The sequence below is a fragment of the Coffea arabica genome, chromosome 6c (assembly GCF_036785885.1).
Source record: "Coffea arabica cultivar ET-39 chromosome 6c, Coffea Arabica ET-39 HiFi, whole genome shotgun sequence".
NCBI lineage: Eukaryota > Viridiplantae > Streptophyta > Magnoliopsida > Gentianales > Rubiaceae > Coffea > Coffea arabica.
In genome coordinates this window covers 30,617,178-30,638,255 of record NC_092320.1, presented here as the reverse complement: position 1 = coordinate 30,638,255, position 21,078 = coordinate 30,617,178, and the positions used below count along the sequence as shown (strand labels likewise).

Genomic DNA, 21,078 nt, shown 5'->3' with positions numbered 1-21,078 from the left:
AGCTATTTTGCAGGCTCCTCCAAATGAAATGTTTTAGCTTCTGCTTCAAGTTCAGCTTCCAGAGTTGTTTCCAGATGCTATGCTTTATGATTTTCCAGCTTATTTTCTCTCATACACTTTCTCTTCTCTTTTCATTGTTCTTCTCCTGCACGACATTTACATAGCCTGCCTTCACTGCGTACATCCCAGATTTTGAGAAGCTCCAAAAGAACCTGTCTTTTCTTTTGAAGCAACTGAGTAGCATGCTGACTATTTGCACTCTATCATCTGGATTGAGAATTTGTTGCAGGATTTCTGTGTTCCATCTTCCATCTTTTATTAGCTAGTTCACGGTTTGAATCTGGCAGTTTGGAGTGTAGCTTGTGGTTATTTTGCCTGTTCTGGATCCCATTATTTCACCTATACTTCCACATGTTCACCTGGCATCCTTTTCCTATTCTTTTCCACAAGCCTCTCTGTATCAGTCTCCATGCACTATGAATGCTTTTCCATGTCCATGATGCTGATTGAGAGGGGTTGTTTTCAAGACCATTTGGATCTTTTAGGAACTTTGCTCTAATCACCTTGCTCATTAGCAGATTTGGGAAAGTGATAATTCTCCAAAGTTGCTTAGCAAGTAAGGCTTCGTTAAAGGCTTCCAAATCTCTGAATCCCAGTCCTCCCTTTCCTTTGACTTCTGATAATTTCTTCCAACTTGTCCAATGCATTTTCCTATCTTGTTGCACGCTTCCCCACCAGAAATTCGCTAAATACTTGCATATATCCTTGCACAGTCCTTCTAGTAACTTAAAGCAAGCCATGGCATAATTTGGCATTGCTTGAATCACTGACTTGATCAGGGCTTCCTTTCTAGCTGAACTCAGCATTTGTTTTTCCATCCTTTCAGTTTGTTCACAACTAAACTCTTGATATACCCAAAAACTTGGTTTTTTTATCTTGCGATAGCCATAGGCAGGCCCAGATATCTGCCACTGCCTGCTTCCCTCATATCTCCTAGCTTTTGACACACTTCTTCTCTGACATGTTTAGGAGTATTCCTACTGAAGTACATAGCTGATTTGTCAAAATTTACCAGTTGTCCAGACACCTTTGAGTAATTCTGTAAGATATCCTTCACCTGCTTGGCCTCCTGGACGGTTACTTTGCAGCAGATTAATGAATCATCAGCAAAGAATTAGATTAGGGGCTGCTTTTGCATACTTTGATTCCTGTGACATTTCCATGGTTCATATCCCTGTTGATCATGTGAGAAAGTCCCTCTGCACAAATCAGAAAAAGGTAAGGAGAAAGGGGGTCCCCTTGTCTTAGCCCTCTACTGGCTTTGTTGAATCCTATCCTTTCTCCATTCAGGTTAAAAGAATAAGACATAGAAGAAACACAAGACATGATGCATCGAACAAAAATAGGATAGAAGGCCATACGCATCATCATTTTTCCTACAAATTTCCATTCAACCCTATCATAGACTTTGGACATATCCAGTTTTAGGGCCATAAAACCTACTCCTCCTTTTCTTTTGTTTTTCAGGAAATGCATGAATTCTTGTGCAATAAGAACATTATCAATTATCTGCTTGCCAAGAACAAAGGCAGATTGAGACTTACTGATGCACTTGTTTAGCACAATTTTTAGCTTGTTTGCCAACACCTTAGATATGATTTTATACATTGTGTTGCACAAACTGATAGGCTTATACCGAGTCAAATTTAGAGGGTTATCAACTTTAGGGATCAGAGTCATAAGAGTTTCATTAACGGCCTTCAACATATTTCCTATATGGAAGAAATTGGTTACAACATTGACCACATCTAGACAGGTGATATTCCAGTACTTTTGAAAAAATAGTGGAGACATACCATCTGTGCTAGGAGATTTATTTGGATGCATAGAAAAGAGTGTTTTTTTTTATTTCTGCTTCATTCACTGGTTGTATCAGTTGCTCATTCATCTTTCTTGAGATAGTATTGGGAACACCCTTGCGTTACTTCCTGTTCCTGTTCAGTATTTGCTGTTGTAAATAGCTGTTGGTAATAGTTGCATATCTCCTCCATCACTTCTTGTTCAGTTTTGCACCATTCATCATTGTTTCTCTGTAACACTATAATTTTGTTCCTTCTCCTTGTAGCCATCACACTTGCATGGAAATAAGCAGTATTCTTGTCCCCTTCTTGTAGCCACCTGCATCTTGCTTTCTGACTCCAATAGAGTTCTTCCTCTTTATATGCCTTGATGAGTTGAAGCTTCATATCCGCTAGCTGACTTCATTTCCCTTCTCTGTTGGACTCTTTTATTTCCTGCATTTTCTCTTTAATCTGTTTAATTTTCTTCCTAAAGTTCATCCTCAACTTTCTGTTCTATGTCAACAGAGCTATTCTACATTCCTTGATCTTCCTCATCACTTAGAACATTCTTGATCCCTTCTGTTCTATTCCCCATACTGCCTCTATGATACCTTTACTTTCCTCATTTCTTGCCCACCTTTGATCCAAGTAAAATCTCCTCTTTGATTTTCTCTGATTGGGGTTAGTGTCCAGAATAAGGATACTATGACCTGAAGCCTCATTTTCTTGATGAAGACAGATTGCCTTTTCAAAATGTTGATACTAGCTCACTGATCCTAAACATCTGTCTAGTCTCTCTCTCACCTCTCCCTCCTCTTCCCATTGGTTACACCATGTCCATGGTTTTCCTTCAAAATCTATGTCCACCAATTCATTTTCCCTGATGAACCTGTTAAACTCTCTGAAACTGCCCTCAGCTCTCACTTTCTCCCCTATTTTTCTTCCCCTGATCTAATATCATTGAAATCCCCCATTAAGATCCAGTGATCCCTCCATTCCTTCTTTTTATTATCTATCATCTTCCATTGCTCTTTTCTAATGTTCTCCTCAGTACTAGCTTACACTCCCATTAACCACCATACATACTTCACCTCTAAGTCCTTTATTTTTGCCTCTATGAAGAAATTTCCATCATTGATGATCTCCACCTGCACCTCCTCCTTCCAGAAAAGAGTTAGGCCTCCTTTCTTGCCAATCGAGTCTACAACATGACATTGGTCAAACTTTATCTTCCTCTTAACTTTTTCCATTACTGTTTTTTGGTTTTTTGTCTCACTCAAGAACACAATACTTGGAAAGTGGAGATTTATCATCTCCTTCAGTTGGGGAATTGCCAAGGGTCCTCCCACACCTCAACAATTCCACATCAGTACCTTCATTTGCACTGTGGAGGCATTACAGGGATAGCCTCCAATTCCCCTTGTTCTTTGAACTTTTGGACCTCCTTCTTGAGTAATTTTTGTAGTGGTTCCTCCCAGCCATCTTCCTCCATTGGTTCACCCTCCTCTTTTGCTTCACTCTTCTTCCTTTTTCCTCGTACCAAATCCTGGATGTTTGTTTTCATTTCTCTTAGTAGAGTTCTTTTTGTTATGTGGAAGGCTTTTTGTTGTTTTCTTTTTTCTTCCATTCCTGGACTAGTTACCAGTGCCAACTTTCTTTGGTTCTCTCCCTTCAACCTTCCCCATTGAGCTTTATTGTGGTTCCTCTAATTAGAGGTTGTAATAGGTCCTACCTCGGCCAGGATCTTCAGTTAGAATGACTTCCTTTACTTTTCGGAACACCCTTCCAATCTTCAATCTCGCAGCACTACTCATCTAGTGGGTTGGCAAGTTCCAAATCTGAATCCATAAGGGTGAGAATCTAAAACACTCAATGTTTTTTTCAAATCCTGCACTCTATTCTCTAATCACCAACACTTGATTGTGCAGAATCCTGGTCCCCCTCTTAGCACTCTTTCCCTTTCAACCTCCTTCTCTAACTGAAACTGGAACACATTGGGTCCGATTTCTGTCACTCTTAGGTTCCTGGGGTAACCCCAGACGTGGTTGGTGAAATTTTTAACTCCTGTGAAATTTGCTATCTTATCCCCCATTATTCTACCGATTAGACTTCCTCTACAGTCCTGTACACTTATTTCCACATTCTCATCACTCAGATCTATTCCTTCCACCTCTTTCTCTGATAGATCAAACCTTTTCAATGCACTAACAAGAACTTCCTCCATCTCCTTTTGGAAGATTCACGATGTTCCCAGTACTATCTCACGATGCGAAGAGCTCGTGCTCAACCTGTTGAAAAAATAAATGCAACCTTGATACAAGATAGGAGAAAAGCTGTAATATGACTAGTGTTTAAACTAAAGCATAAAGCACAGAGGAAAGAAAAGATGGAAAAAGGCTAGCTAAAAATTAAAAACAAAAGGAAAACGGGAGAAAAACCCCTCCCCCCTCTACACAGGGCCTGGAATTGCAAGGGTCTGATCTATGTGCGCATGACTCTGCCTCTAGCTCATGGTCAGGTACTAGTGTTTCCAGCTGCGGAAAAGAAAGAGCTGATCTTGATAGATTTGGAAATAAATGCTGTAATAGGTTTGGATAGTGGAAACAATCGGGTTTTAGCTCTAGGGTGTTGATGACTTAAGAAGTATCTTTTGGAGATCTCTGCTCGGACATTCTTGAGTTCTGAAGTTTTGGAGATTGTGTTATGGAATTCGAAAATTTTGAGTTTAATTATTGGGCAGGAGTTTTCAGGAACAAACTCCTACAACGAGGGGAAGAACTCTACTTTAAGAGAGAGAAGCTCTCACTTTTGGAGAGAACTGCGGCGCGATCACTATGTTGCTATGTTCTCTTACAACACTAAATCTTCTTCCTTGTGCTCTTCCAATTTTGAGACACGCACTCTCTTTCCCTAAGCACTTTTTTGCATGTGCGCAATCTCTCTCTCTCTAAGCGCTTTTTGGCTTGTGTGATCTCTCTCTCTCTTCCCCCCTAGCTTTGTATGTGCCTATGCGCGCGTGCACATCAAAGCGCTTGAGATGCAGCAATGTTAGTTTGATGGTATTCTAGAATATAAAGATGAAGACATGAGCAAAGGTTTTACTCTAGTACTCTTCTGCAACAGGATCTCCAATTTTCTTGTTACTGTTATTGTCTAGACAAAACTGTAGACTCTCAAGCACAAAAGTCAGATATTTCAAACAGCACAAGTTATCGCTCTTTGCTTGATTGTAATTTGATTTAAAACAACTGGTAGAAGAAATAGCAAAGGTTATTCCTTTGATCATCTTATGCAACAATCAATCTTCCCTCGATCTTCTATGCAACAATCAATCTTATGCAGTGCTCCTGTATGAGGTTTTCTAAAATTATCCCAAAAAAATCCCTCGATCTTCTATCTCATCAGGCCCAACAATCAACCTTCCCTTGATAAAGAACAAGGGAACTTTCACTTGTTTTGTGCCCATTAATCCCATCAATTCATCCTTGAATCCTGGATGCATCGACACATCACACTCAAAACATCTAAACCTGATGCAACTCAATCACTGATCTAGCTGTGTTGCAATTAGGGTTGCAAACGAATCGAGCTGCTCGCGAGCCGCTCGAGTCAAGCTCGAGTCGAGCTCGAGCCGGCTCGAGCTCGAACTCAGAATATTAAACTCGTTAGCTCGCGAGCCGGCTCGCGAGTTTGGGTATATATATATATATATTTATATATTTTTTTTATTTTTTTTATTTTTATTTAATAATAAAATTACGTATATTATATATATATATATTTTTTTTTATTTTTTATTTTCATAGTAAAATTACATATATATCCTTAATATTTTATTATTTATTAAGAAAAAAATATTATTTTATTTATTTTTTTAAAAATAAAATAATTATTTTTTATTTTTTTTCGAGCTCGAGCTCGGCTCGACTTGATTCGAGTCGAGCTCGAGCTCGAAATTTGCCGGCTCGTCGAGCTCGAGCTCGAGTTCGAACTTGGTAAAATTTAGTCGAGACTCGGCTCGATTAGCTCAAATCTCGACTCGGGTCGGCTCGTTTGCAGCCTTAGTTGCAATCCACAAATGTCTTCCTTATAGCCCTCAGCGTTGTAGTAAACAAGACCACTACATTTTCACCACCAGAGGGGCATTTTTCTTCGAAATTTTTGATAATAGATACCGAGTCTTGGGAATTCCTCTTCTTTACTGCAGTGGGTGTTCTTGAAACCATCTTCTTTATTTGCTCTTTCTTTTCGGACAACTCTTTCTTGAATGATGCCACAAGTTCTGGATCAAATAGCAGGCCTAAACTCCTAAACACCTCCTCAGTGACAAAACCGCCCCTGAATCAATCCTCAAGACTCTCACATTTTGCATCATTAGGACCATCTTTTCTTGGAACTCTCAGCAGTGGAGACGCTTTTCGTGAACTCCCCTACAAATTACAGGCTTTCAAGACTGTTTTCGGGTCAGGTGGCGTTCTCTTTTCCTCCAAATTTATTCAATTTCTAGGGGATGCCATTTGATTCAAGAACGTTAGTGAGCTTTTGCAATCCATATCCCCAAACCCATGTAGAAAAAATAGTGATTGGGGTTTGGAATTTTTGATGGTTGGAGGTTGAAGACAAAACCTTTCGATCTTCTTTTGCCAATTTTTGTTCATTTTTTGGTGTTTTTTTTCCATTTTTGGTTCAATTAAAGGTCGGCCCGATTGAATAGACAAAAATACCCTTTCAATAGTCTCCAATGGTGGTTAAATTTGAATTGGGGTGTCTGCTCTGCGCTGTCACAGAGTCACATACGGACTAATTTGATCTAAAATTTTTTGTTGGGGGACTAATATATTCCATTTTAAAGATAAAGGATCAAAGATGGATTAGTAAATAAGTTGGAGGACTATTTAGGAGATTTGCTCAACCAAAAAAATACTCTAGTCTTGGGCCAGGGGACGCAAACGAACTGAGTAAAACACACTGAGTTTGTTTGGACAAAGATAATTTGGTTTGCAAAATTTATTCTCACAAATCCCAATCACCTTTTTATCTCACATACATCACATCATAAAAAATGCTACAGTAAATATCTCAAATAAATCATCCAAATAATACCCTGTCCAAACAAACTCACTAATTCTTTCCCTCTGAGGTTGAAAGGAAAAAATTTACTTTTTGTCCCTAAATTTTGAACTAGGGACACATTTCATTCCCAAACTTTTGGGCTCAATACATTTAGTACATGAATGGATAATTTTTAACCACATTTAGTTCAAAAATGTAAATTATTCAATTTAGACGGAAAAGCCTCATGTGTCTAGTACGTGGTTGTTCATTTTGATTGAGAAATTATTTTTACTTAACGGCAACATGATAGACACATGAACCTTTTCCATTCAAATTGAACAATTTATCAATTTTGGATTAAATATGATTAGATATTATTAATTTATGTACTAAATGTGTTGCGTTTGAAAGTTTGGGGACGAAATATGTCCTTAATTCAAAATTTAGGGACGAAAAATGCATTTTTCCCGAAATTGAAAGCAAGGTTATGAGGAAAATTTGAAACCAACAAGACATCCTTGCAAGTGCCTTTTCAACTTCTTCTTTTTTATTTTGTGATAGGAAAAAAATCCTTCAAATGATCCAATAATCATTTGTAGTAGTAATTCTTCGAATATCAACCACCAAAAGCTTTCTTATAGACAGTAAAAGCTTGCTTAAATGTATAACATTTATATAGTTATCACCAATCCCTTAAACTTAATTTTACTTTATTCTCCTGGAATAAATTTTCTTCTTTCATTTTATATTTTCCTCACCACCAAATTTTTAAACTAGTTGACATTGCTTTACTCCAACGAGCTTTAATTAATTATTGAAATAAATCGGTTGGATTCATCTCAGTTTTTATGGCTGCATAGCACTACAAAATGAACCACTCTACTTCCCAGTTCTATTTATATGTCACGATAAATTTTGTACATAAATTATAGAATATTATTTTAGGAAACAAATAAGTTGCCAAAAAAGTTGTTTAAGTTATTACTGCTCAATTAAACTTCAACACTTTGCTAGTTAAGTTCGGAGTTTTAAAGATGGTTTTTCACATTATTTGTTCTAGGAAGTTGATTTCAATGTCTTTAATCTTCTTGTTTTATGAAGATAGACAAGAAACTTTAACCATGACAAGTATTATTTTTGGAAAAGCATTAAATATTCGGATGATCTGATTATGCAAAATTGAATTTTGCCGCCATGCTCTAATTTCATATAGTTATTATTGTCCTAGTGCTTTTTACTTCCAAGACTAATTTAAAAGCGATAGAAATAAAACTTAAACACCTTCGTCAAGGTTTCAAACAAGAAGTCCACACTTTAGTCATTTTAATAATTCAGAAAATGCATGAGATTTGGCTCAAACAACTTGTGCTAATATAGTTTAAGACACTGCAGAAACATTTTTCATGCAGAAAAAGAGTAACAGACATTCTGAACAGAGTAAAAACCAAAATTTTACGACCCAAGCTTGACAAATGGAAATTAAAACTAACAAAAATTGACTCTGCAAATTCTTAATACGGGCTTTTAATGAACCAAAATTGCCCTTAAACTCGTCCCTCAGGCGATGGTTAAGATCTTGATAACACTGCTTTCATAGTGATAAAGCACCACAGCAGTTTCTCCAGGCTTGCAAAGCTGTTTGGACTTGGCATATTGGATGGCAAAGTCCAATGCTTCTTTCGTGGATTCAGTATGAGATGCTCTGGTAGATGCGGAGCTCAAAACAGGTACAACCCCACGGAAGACAAGGCCGTGCATTGCTGGAGATTCATTACTGCATGACCAATCGAAGGAATCAGTTCTTATCTCTGGCACCACCACAGACAAGATTGGCATACTTGGCCGATATTTCGAGACAAGCTTAGCTGTGGTTCCACCTCTGGTTAGGACTATAATGAGAGCAGCCTTGGAGGAGCTTGCTGTTTGCACTGCTGCACAGGCCAAACTCTCTAATGGGCTCATAGGCATAGGTGCATTCTCCATGGTTCTTTTGAATACTTCGTGATAATTGAGAGAATCCTCAGCTTCCATACAAATCTTGGCCATGGTTTGAATAGCAATTTCAGGATATGCCCCAGCAGCTGTTTCACCACTAAGCATCACACAATCAGTCCCATCAATAACTGCATTAGCCACATCTGTTGCTTCAGCTCGAGTTGGCCGGGGAGATTTGATCATGGATTCCAACATCTGAGTTGCTGTAACTACAGGTTTTCCTTGGATATTGCACTTGTGAATCATCACCTTTTGTGCTAGAAATATTTTTTCAATTGGGATCTCCATTCCCAAGTCCCCCCTAGCCACCATAAAAGCATCTGAATTCGCCAGGATTTCATCGAAATTAGCCACCCCTTCTTGATTCTCAACCTGGAGCAAAACAGGAAACATAGTAATCAATAAACAATCAACATCAAAAGGAAATCGAATCAACTGAATAAGCATCAGAATTCAAATGGCATTGGTTGAAAGGTCAGCTCACCTTGGACATTAGCATAATGCTTTTGGCATGCTCGCCAAGCAGCTTTCTGACTGCTACAAGATCTGAACCTTTGCGAACAAATGACAGGGCAATAATGTCAATCCTGTTGGGGACTCCCCACCCCAAGATATCTTCCTTGTCTTTCTCAGTCAAGGTAGGAAGGTCCACAATAACTCCAGGAAGATTGACATTCTTCTTCTCACCTAAAACTGCAGAGTTTTCGCAACGGCACCGAACCAGTCCCAGCTTCTTATCACAACCCAGGACTGTAAGTGTTATTGTTCCATCAGAGCACAAAATAACGCTGTTTGGTTCCAAATCCTCAGCCAGCTTCTTGTAGCTCATTGAGATCATATTCTCATCACCCCTTATGGTGTAATCCGTGGAGATTGTGATTTCTTGGCCCTGTTTAAGTTGGATTGGCTTTCCTTCCTTCAATAAACCAGTCCTTATCTCTGGTCCCTGAAATTGAATAACAGGTTTTAATGATCAACATCATCTTTCTAAAACATTCATCGGACATTAATAAAATTAAACTCAATATCGCCAATATGTGTTGAATAAACCAATTAAAAGGTTCCAGTGCTGAAAATTGACGCTAAGAACTGAACTTGGAAATAGAAATCCATTATCTACACAATTCTATTATAGCACAAAAAATTTTTCTATTCACTTTTTCTGGAGAAAAATTAAAGACACTAAACCCAGTGAACATTAACCCGCATACTGAGAAATTGGCCTATGTTGATTCAATTTATCTATTTGTCAACTAGTCTACTGATAACAGAGTAATAATTTACCCAAAAAGTGGCTTGAATTGCTGGTCTGAGTGAAGAAAATCTAAAACTTTTTTAAAATTCTTAATAAGAAAAAACAGTTACCTAATAGGGAAAAAAAATCGACTATCAGCCAAAAGGAGAGAGATCCCTCAATAAGTAATGTTTCAATCCATCTAAAGTATTGATCTTTAAACAAAAAGGAGGCAAAGCAACAGGGGTGACTGAATGATTGAATGATACCTTAGTATCCAACATAACCGCACAAAGGATCCCAGTATTTTGCATGGCAGTCCGAAGATTATCAAGCGTTTCTTGATGGTACTGATGAGTACCATGAGAAAAGTTGAAACGAGCAACATTCATGCCTGCCTTCAACAGCTTCTCTATCATCTCCACCGATCTCGAGGCAGGTCCCAGAGTACAAACAATCTTTGTCTTAGGCCTCTTCTGCTGCTTATGCTGATGGATTTCTTGATTCACGACATGACCCTGATCATGAACGTGACCATTAATCATGCCTGAAGTTGCCTTAACTCCAGAATTACAACTCGACATCAGAGAGAAAAGCACAGATTCACTAAGAACAGCCATTGCCTTAAATCAGTAATTTTACAAAACAGAGAAGTTTTTTTTTTCTTTTTCTGTAGTATTGTGGTAAAGAAGAAGGTTGGAGGCAGTACTTATATAGGCTTGATTGATACCAAAAATTGTTGGGGTTTGGTGAATTTTCTCTTTTTTCTTGTTGGTTTCGCACGTTAATGGGCTGACTTGACTAGGAAGAAATCCTATTCCAAGTCACAAATAGGTTTCCTTTTCTTTTTCACTTTTGGCCGCGGCGGTTTGGCGCAATCAATGGTTCACAAACAAGAAACTATATGATGAAGAACCGACTGTAAAAGTTTTTTCTTTTCGTTTTTTTTTGTTTGGCAACGTGCCAAAAATTTTAATAAGGATCTAAAATCATACGTAGTAAATTATTATTTTTTTTTTACAACAGGGAAGACACTAACAGCCCGTAATATAATCAGGGCCTTGAAGAAATAAAATTTAGATTGAAAAGTTGAATATTGACGGCTTGATTAATTATTTTTTTTTCTTAGAATTTTACAATTTTTGCAACGTCTAGATGTGACAAACAAATTTTTTTTTGACAATTTTGTCGCGATAAATCGACATTTAAGTATGATGATCTACAATGAGAAAAAGCTAACAAAATGCTGTGATTAGGTTTTTAAGTTGCAATTATTTAGACAGAGGTAAATGGACAAATAAATTGAAGTTAAGTAGAAAGGATTCAAATTAGTTACACCTTTTGTACTTGATACTCTTTGAGCTTCTTTCTTGTAAGATAATTTGCAATAAATTGTTTATCATCTCCATAACATTGCTCAAGAATAATGTTTTCTGAATAATAATTAAAACTGAAAATGTTTTAATACAATTTAGCACAAATTTTAGCTGATTTTTGTTTTTTATTTTTACTTTGCAAATCTTGCAGACATTCTATTGTACTACTATTTGGTAACATAACCCAAAGTCAAGGGAATTAAAAAGAATAAAGGAAGAAAGAATAATTCACAAGCAAGAGGGAATATTCATTACTTGAGAATCAAGATTGTGGCCCTATTATTTTTAGTAAATTCATTTTACCTTTACGAAAAACAATTGTTTCTTTCCTGGAAAACACCACCACCGACCTATTGTTGCTGGTTAATGAATCCCACCAAAAGAAATCTAACGGCTAGATGGGAAAGTTCTTCTTTTCAGACGTAGAGCTTTCTTCGAGAATACCACTTTGAAAGTTTTAACAGACGGAACAAAAGAAAAGCATTCCCAAGAAATACTTAGAAAAAAGAAAAAAAGAAAAAGCAAACAAAAAGACAGAAATTTGTTAGGTCCTATTGTAAATTGGATTTTTAAAGGTTCAAATTAATTTCATTTGTTAAGAACTAACGCTTAAGACAGACTCTTATTAGTCCCCTTTTTTTATCGGACACGATAAATTGTATTCTACACCTATTCGGGGACTGAACCATTACCAACATCCGTCAACCAACTCAAACGGATGCGTACATTTCAAAAAATTCTGAATTTTTAAAATGTAAGTCAATAGATTCGATTCCTTAACCTACATTCAAGTAAAGTCTTAAAACTCTCTTCGTGGTCAACTACTTCTAGTTGGCTTCTAGAGCACCCATTAGTCAAATCCTATAAAGTTGTAATTCTTTTATTTGTATGCGCATATATTTGTGTTTCTATGTGGAGTTTGACAAAGAAGAAAAGCAGAGGAAAAACAAAAAGAAACAGAACCAACGGTTGTGAGCTCAAGGTCGTATTGGCAAGAAGTTTTGGACCTAAAAGAAAAGTCTGAAGTCTAAGCTACTAAGTATTAAGACGACCTTGTACCGGCATCCGGCAAGTCCAACTGTTTCTAGGCGTTCTGTTGGCGCATTGGAAGTTTCTTGCCAAGGTTTCTTCAAAGTTTTGAAAAGATGCATATCTCAAAGTTTTAAACCTATTGTCCCCCTTTTACCGACTAATTTTGGTCATTTGTCTTGTCTATGAGCATACTTAGGTTTGGAAATTTTCAGCCTTTTCACTTGACGTATTAAGTGGATCCTCCATGAAAGAATATTAAGGGTTAATTCCACTTTTCACTATTTAATTATACTCGAATTCTCATTTTAACATCTAAACTTCAAAATCAGACATTTTAGTTCATAAAATATAATTTTTGTTCCATTAAATAAAATCATCGATGGATGTGGGACAGATTTTATAGTTAAGCGGGACAGATTTTATATTTTAAGAATAAAAGTGAGATAAATTTTATATTTTAAGAACTAAAGTAGTAAAGTGAGACAAAGTTTATCCTTTAAAGTATTCCAGTTTGAAGTTTAGCGACTAAAATGAGAATTCGAATATAATTAAACGGTGCAAAATAAATTAATCCTAATATTAGATATATAATATGTCCATGACCTCCACACAAAAGTTATATTGTTATATAACAACTTCATGCAAACTAATATACTCTTTGTTTGGTATTGCGAAAAAGTAAAATAAAAATCTTTGGCTTCACACATCACATACTAAGCCACATGATACACTAAAGTTAATGCGGCTGTGAATTGTGTGTTAATTAACAAAAAAGGACTTTGAAAATAGTATGATTACCTAACAACGGAATAAGGCCCCATGAAAGAGATACGGGAATTGCATGGGAGGTAAGTTATTTGTTATCAATACTAATGCCCATGAGTCTGGAATAAAATAATATGGATCAATTTTTTATATTGTACACTCACCATTAAATATATGATAATTAATCTGAATTTAAATTTAAAATATAAATTTTTTATAGGTATCATGTATCCAATAATGATAGTATATATACTATCAATATATATAAAATTAACTCAAATAATATTCAAATTATCATAGTTCTGATTTGTATTTGCATTTATATTAAAGATTTTTAAAGATTTTTTAATAGTCAAATTAAAATTCATAACCTATTAAAGAGTATCTTTTGCTGATGGTGATTATTTCTATGATCACTTTTCATAATCAGCTTAAGCAAAATTCAACGCAACATGATATAAAAATAATCCCTGGTGGATTACTGTGTTTAGTTGAAGAGAGGAGCCATTGGAAACAAATGCTGAAGGATGTATGTCATTGTTTTCAGTTGGCTGACCAGGTAATCACACAATATGAATATTGGAAAGCACTAAATTATATTCAGGATTAATCTTTTATATATTGATAGTGTATACACCATCGCTATTGAATACATGAAACTCATTTGAATTTAAAATTAAAATTTAAATTTTACTCATGTGTCATACATCTAACCGTGATAATGTATGCACTGTTAGTGTATGTAAGATTTACTCATATATTTATACTTATTTATTACTTATTTATTTTATGGTGTCAGCTGTCAATGGTGAAGAAATGAGGTCAAACTTCAATTCTGAAGGAGCTTTGTAGTTTTTTCTTTTGACTTTTGAATACCATCATTTGACTGAAGCTTTTTTTTGGAAAAAAAAAATGTTAATTTTATGTATATTGATAGTGTATGAACTACTATGGTTGGATGCATGACACATGCGTAAAATTTGGGTTTCAAATTTAAATTCAGATAATCTGTTATACATCTAATGGTGAAAATGTATACGCTGCTAATATATAGAAGATTAATTCAAAAAATGGTATTAACTATTAATCTTAATTCTTGACTATTAAGCTTACGAGGCATTAAATTGTATTTTCAATAATTAAGGGGTGTTTGGTACACCTGATATTTGAAGTTCAGAATTGAAAATTGAAATTAAGAAGCTGATGTTTAATTTGTTTAACTCATAATATCATATAGTTGTTTGATAATCAGTTGAATTTGAGCAGTAAGCTGATACATTACATTCAATGTGCATATATAGTTAATTTAATTTTTACATTGAAGTAATACATATAAAATTCAAAGATTCCATTCAATAGAGCTGGAATTTTTTTTTTTTTTTAGCAATGGAGCTAAAATAATTTAACATAGCCTTTTATAAAAGATTTAGCGACTATTTAATTTATCGGGACAGAAAATGGAAAAGTTTCTCCCTGCAACATATAGGCTGTTTGGTATTTGGCATCAAAATCTAATGTGGACGTAGATGTGGCCTATAATGTTTGATCTATGTGCTCTTGGCTTAACATTAATATCCCAATTTAGCATTTTTTTTCCCAAAGTAGATTAAAAAATCAAGGTTGAAAACATTGTGCGTAAAGAACTAAAGCTAAGACGGACCAAATTAATTCGATTAACAAAGCCCAATGTTTCCATTCAATAGAGCTAAAATAGTTTTTTCTTTAGCAAGATAAAAACGTTTTATATAACCTTTCTTAGAAAGTATAAAGATTCTTAGTGTAATATTTTTTTAGTAAGGGAATGATGGAATTTAAGAAATAGGGAGAAGAAAAGGAGATTTAAATTCAAAACCTATATAATCCTGAGGTTTTGAGCTTAATTTACCCAAACATTAAATGGATAAACTTCACCTTACTATAGAGGTAGGGATGTCAATCGAGTTTTTTGACCTAAACTTCAGCAAGTCCAAGTTCGGCTTACAAAATTATATGGATTTTCGGGATTTGGACTTTTGGGCTTTGAGGTCATATTAAAATCGTTCGAACTCCACTCACACTATTCTATGAGTTTTGGGTTCAAATTGGGCTTGGTCTAAACTCATAGTTATATACATAATTATATATAATATATTTTATAATTAAGAATTAAGAATTAAGACAAATTTACATATAAATTATTAACATTTTATGTCGTAATATGTACTAGTATTCAAGGCACACACTAATGTGTGTGCAATTAATAGAAAAAATATTTGTGAAATGTTTTGAGTATTTTATTGAAATCATTTTCAAAATAATTGGTTTTATATTTTGAAAATACATATGTCAAAAATTCACCAAAATAAAAGTTATAAAACATAGTTATTCATAACCATATTTGGTAGTTGCTAATTAAAATTAAGATTTACTAAATAAGTTGACAATTAGAATATGAAAAAAATACATATTACTTGGTAAAAAATCATATTGATGGTAGATAGTTATTAAAGATAAATAGATTTTTGTTTATATCAAAAGTTCCCTCATCGTCAAGGATACTTTAGGAAGTAAATAAAGTGACAGATTTTTATTTACCCCAAATCCCCTTCTCTCCCTTTATATATAGTATAGGTAATTATAAATAATAAATATTATTATATATATTTTTTACATATATAATTATACTCAAATATGAGTTAGGCTTTAATTGAGTCTGAGTCTAGCATGGCCGAACTTAGGCTCACATTTAGTTTGAGCCTAAATAATCTCTGTCCGACCTAATTAACTATTAGGATTCGTGAGATTTTTTGGACCGAACGGGCTGAGGTCAGGTTGATTCGATCCCATTGACAGTCCTACATATAGGCTAATTAATCTCGACAAATCAGAATTTAAAGCAATATCTGCAACAGTCATGAAGCAAATATCTAACGGTATATCCACCGGTCTGGCACCACTATAAAGCTAATAAAGTTGGTCCGGGAACAAATGTATTGGACAGTGTTAAAAGAAACGAAAAACATGATACTAGAATGGATTCTTTTTTAGAGAAATGCCCTCTAGATTCTGTAAAAATTAAGGATACGTAAATAAATTGATAACATTCACTGATTTAAGGATAGTGTTGAAACTATCCAATGGGCCTTTTAAAATCCCACCCACTACTTATGGTGGGAGTTTAACGCCTGCCAAGATTTGCTTTGAGTTTGAGTGAGCATATGGGATCATGCTATTTTGATCCCCGCTTCTGATACTAAGTTCAAAAAGCTGGTCGAAAGGATATTAGAAAAGGACATTCTAAGAGAACAATTAAGAAACTGGGGTTTAACAATTCTCCAGAAATAGGCCTTTAATTATGAGGATCCGGGGTTTCGCTGGTTACAATTCTGTCTAGATGTATAAACTGATACAGTTTCAGCATAGATTAATAAATATATTTTTAGTGTAATTGTGAGTTTTACAACAATTCAGTCATAATTCACATTTATACCAGAATTATATCAATTTATACTAAAATTCTATCAGTTTATATAACTGAACAGAAATAGAGTTGGAGATGCCCATTTCCTAATCATGGCCATTCCTGTCACCTATTTTGGATGCCCGCAACCCTTATTGCGCTTCAAAGGAAAAAGGGTATTAAGGGGCGCCCTTTGCATCATAAAACAATCTATTCTTTTCATTAGGAATTCAATGCCTTAATACACAAGATATTGTAAATTAACACAGTAAATATATCCACTAGCACAACAAGCGCCAAAGGGTATAGTAGATGCTTTTCTCATGCAAATCTCTCCACATTTTCAAAATTTTTGTAATTATCAATCTCCAAAATTCACTTTTTTTTTTTTTTTGAAATTGTGAAATCACCATCATCAATTGTCTCACCCGTTAAAGAGAACCCTCTACGTCATATCTTTATGCGCATAAACTTATTGGGAGCTATTAAAATGGGATCCATTTTTTAGAAAACAACTTCCATTAATCTGTTTTTCACTTTCTGAATTTTATAATTTCAAGGTGTGTGCGTAGCATGGAAAACTTCAATTTTATGTGTATAGAATTTCTTAAAAAACTGATTTCCGTCTTAGAAAAATTAGAAATGTGCCCTCACTAATAAAGGATAAGATACATTTTAAGCAGTAGATTTCAAAGGAAAAAATGTTTTTGCCATAGTAACGTTTAGAAAGTGAATATACCTATGTGCTTGATAGAATTAAAACACACATGCCCTTATGTTACTGATGTTGTTGCTAGGGATGACAATTGAGACAGGTGCTTGTGGGAGGCTCATGGGACGAGGGGAAGTATCCCCACCCCGTATACCATCTTAATATATATATATATATATATATATATATATTATTGATACTAATAGTATATACTAATAATTATATATTTATATTAATATAAATTATTGATTAATTATACTAATATATTTATACTAATTACTAATTATACTTTTTACTAACTATACATTTATTCTAAGAGAGTCTTTTTTTAACTATTGAGAGTAATTTTTTAATAGTATAAGTGAAAGAGCTTAAACCTGATACCTTTTATTTACACTTCTTCTCCACGAATCACCCAATCCATCCCACCCGAAAAAAGAGAGAGAGAGTTGAGCTACTATTTCTTCAGCAAGAATTTGCCAAAAAGAATGGCACTACCATCATTCGTTCTGGTTTCCTATCTTAATGGGGAACTTATTCCGCTGGATGTGTTTCAATGGTCTTCCATTATAGCCTAAAGAACAACGGCCATGTAGCCATATATACTGCAAAGGCATAAGAATCCTTAAGCAGTACGCTATGTTCTGAATAAAAGAATTGCAGCATTTTACATTTCTTTCCATATCTTTTGGAGATAAAGCTGCCAAGAGAATGTGAGATTATAGCCTTATAGGTCATTTCGTTGTGGTGATGTGTCAACAAACAGAGCTTGCAATAATATCTTAGACAAGTCAAGAATTTGCTGCATTTCTCTCAAATTCCTGTGATTGTTTAGATTATTTAGGAGATATTTAATTTGTAAATCATAAATTATTGTAGTGTTTAAAATATATTTTAATAATTGGTGAGTTGTAAATCCAAACACCTGTTAAACAATCTAGACAATTCCTCAATCCAAATGCACTAATGAATGTTAAGTTCGAGTATATTATCTTGGAGAACATAGATCTGAAGAAGGATTGATCTGACAAAGAGCATCCACAAGCAAATCCAAAGGAAAATCAGGGAAGGCTTCCAGAAAAATCCTCCATAAAGGAGATCAACAGTTTCTATCTTTGATTCTTTCACCTTTCCTCCTAAGTGTATTAATCAGGGGAGGGTTTTTAGAATCTTTCCCACCATCAAGTTTAGAATTTGAATCTTTTGCTTGGCAGTTGGTGGAGAGAAAGCTGAGGGGACGGGTGAGAGGGTAAAAAAATCCTGTCACCAATTCCTCTTAGAGTGTATTAAAAGATTTTCTTCAGCTCGCATGTTCAGTTGAACTGAGGACAGCTTCTACGAAGTGGGATGTCTTCATCCAACTGACAAACTTTGGCACAAGTCATCACTCCTTTGACAATCACTTCTTTTATAGCAGGCAGCCATCCTGCCTGAGTTTCCAAGAATGCTGACAATTGTGCTATAGTGAGGATGCTTGGAATAGGATATCTGCATATGCCCACTTAAAAAATTCTAGCCTTTTTACAGGGTTTTCCTGGCTCCTTATAACCTCTGAAAAGCTCTTTGGGGGTTAGAAACGTTGGCCCTCTAACATAAAATGCTACACCTGAATCTGGAGCAAGTGACGTGCACATTGTTTAGAAGATACAAATATCTCGGTTTTAACTAGAAAAGCACGCGACGCAAAAATATAAGCTTCTGAATTAATTCACCTCGTCATTTTCTGTACTCTACACTAATGGCCGTTTTTTGGAATTTAAGGAAGTTTTTTCTATTTTTTAATAGAAAATAATACTAATGGATATTTGTCTCAATTTACCGTAATTAACAACAACATTTATTCTCCTCATTCACTCGTTCTCTCTACTTTAAAAAAAAAAAAATAAGCACAGATTTATCAAATATATACACATAATTACTTTTGCTTAAAATTCAAATAATGTCAAATGATAATGACGTGATTTCTTTTAACTAAAGCAAACTCTTCATAAACCTTATCAAATTTTGCACCTAAAATTTTTATGAAAAAAAATTAACATATTCATCACTTTATGGGATTAAATACAGTTAGATCAACAATTAAATTAATAACCCTTGACCCAATCGTTTCTCTGGGATCAATGAACGAGTACGATTCAAAATCTTGTTTTGTAGCTGGAAAACAATCAACTAGATTAAATTACAACAGGACATTAATCTTCAGTTTTAAGTACCAAAACAAAATTATTGTTGATATCAAGACTGCCCATTTGCATTTAACTTGAACATAATTAAGTAGTGCTAAGATTCGCCACATATTTTATTTCCAATTGAATCTCAAGTCCAATAAAACAGATATAATAACATCATATAACTATCACCAAACCAACTACCTTTAAAGTAGTTAGATGAACTACCTATGAACTACCTTTAGGTATAATGTACAGAGTGGACAGTGGAATAAGATACGACTAGCACTTCAAGCAACTAGTGAAATTGATGAAAACAAGCACAAGAACGTATACACATAGAGCAAGTATTCACTTTGTACTATGACAATAACGAAGATTAAGCAGAATTACCAAGAGCTCTCAATTCTAGATTGAAGACTGTTGAACAACCTAGAATTGTTTCCATTGGCATTCAAAACATACAGAACAAATCAGGTTCAATCTAGTTGTTTTTCATTTTTCCCCCCCTCCTCCCGCCTTAAAGACCAATATAAGCAGAAGTCCATGTTGGAATGTATGCCCTAAAACAATGTATTTGGTTTTATCTTATACATTCCTTATTATATGTTTTGTATTTTAATAACTTCTTATTTATCTGTTAAATATTAGATACAACTGATAAAGTCCTTATAATATTACTAATGTGATGATAGTCACAAGAGTTGGTGACTATGAGATATCATTCGCATTTATAGTAATATTATTAAAATTCCCTAGTTTTTGTACTAATGAAATAGGACATCTTTAGTACGGTAAAACTAGTACACAGTTAGCCTCTAATTAATGTAATTAGTGATTGTTCTCATCAACTATGGTATGAAGATACTTGGGCTAATGTGTAGATGATTTGAAAAGTACAAATGCATTGGAGTGATCCGTTTAGAGATCCCGTTAGGATATCTATCTAGTGCCAATGGTGTATCTCTAGTGAAAAATTGTGTAAGTGATCCTACGACTTGAGATCACCATAGAATCTTGAGTGAGAAACACTACATTTTGACTCTAATTACTTGTTACTCTTTGAGAGTACCTTAAAGTATAGAAGTTGGATGTAGTGTGAAGCACGTAAAGAAAAATGGGTGATCAAGATAGGATTTACCACTCTGATAGAAGGAGTCGATATCCGGATGGCCACTAGTGAGAAATTAACCCTAAAGTCAACTATTAGGTAAATTGAAGAATGTCTTCAATTTAACCAAATTAAGGGTAAATTTCGGGAACTAGAAAATTTAATTAGTCATCAGGGAATTGGCACTTATTCCTTATTCCTGACTAATTGGATATCTTGGGTAAAAGGATAATAATTACACGGTAATTTTTCACGGAAAGGTTAGGTCAAATTCCCTTGACTAATTCCGAATAATTGGGCAATCGCGATGTGTTGCTAGACACCGCTCGTGATTTATAATTATGGATTAA

At 34.8% G+C, this 21,078-nt stretch overlaps 2 protein-coding genes across 2 annotated transcripts; both read right to left on the bottom strand.

Moving 5' to 3' along the window:
• Window positions 1–395: 395 nt before the first annotated feature.
• On the bottom strand, window positions 396–878 carry LOC113693519 (uncharacterized mitochondrial protein AtMg00310-like). Its single transcript, XM_027212046.1, has one exon. It carries the CDS (start codon window positions 876–878, stop codon window positions 396–398), a length of 483 nt encoding a protein of 160 aa, XP_027067847.1.
• Window positions 879–8,188: 7,310 nt separating this feature from the next.
• On the bottom strand, window positions 8,189–10,937 carry LOC113692109 (pyruvate kinase, cytosolic isozyme-like). Its single transcript, XM_027210467.2, has 3 exons — window positions 10,395–10,937; window positions 9,376–9,837; window positions 8,189–9,263 (listed from the first exon to the last, which is right to left on the bottom strand). Exons 1-3 carry the CDS (start codon window positions 10,743–10,745, stop codon window positions 8,454–8,456), a joined length of 1,623 nt encoding a protein of 540 aa, XP_027066268.1. The 5' UTR covers window positions 10,746–10,937; the 3' UTR covers window positions 8,189–8,453.
• Window positions 10,938–21,078: the final 10,141 nt, after the last annotated feature.

What these genes read in the sequence shown, in the direction of transcription:
- LOC113693519 (XM_027212046.1), bottom strand. Translation starts at nt 878, where the DNA reads ATGGAAAAACAAATGCTGAGTTCAGCTAGAAAGGAAGCCCTGATCAAG.
- LOC113692109 (XM_027210467.2), bottom strand. Translation starts at nt 10,745, where the DNA reads ATGGCTGTTCTTAGTGAATCTGTGCTTTTCTCTCTGATGTCGAGTTGT. An exon ending in CGGTTATGTTGGATACTAAG is followed by an intron (nt 9,838 to 10,394) that starts GTATCATTCAAT and finishes ATTCAATTTCAG; the next exon opens with GGACCAGAGATAAGGACTGG. An exon ending in GCATTATGCTAATGTCCAAG is followed by an intron (nt 9,264 to 9,375) that starts GTGAGCTGACCT and finishes GTTTTGCTCCAG; the next exon opens with GTTGAGAATCAAGAAGGGGT.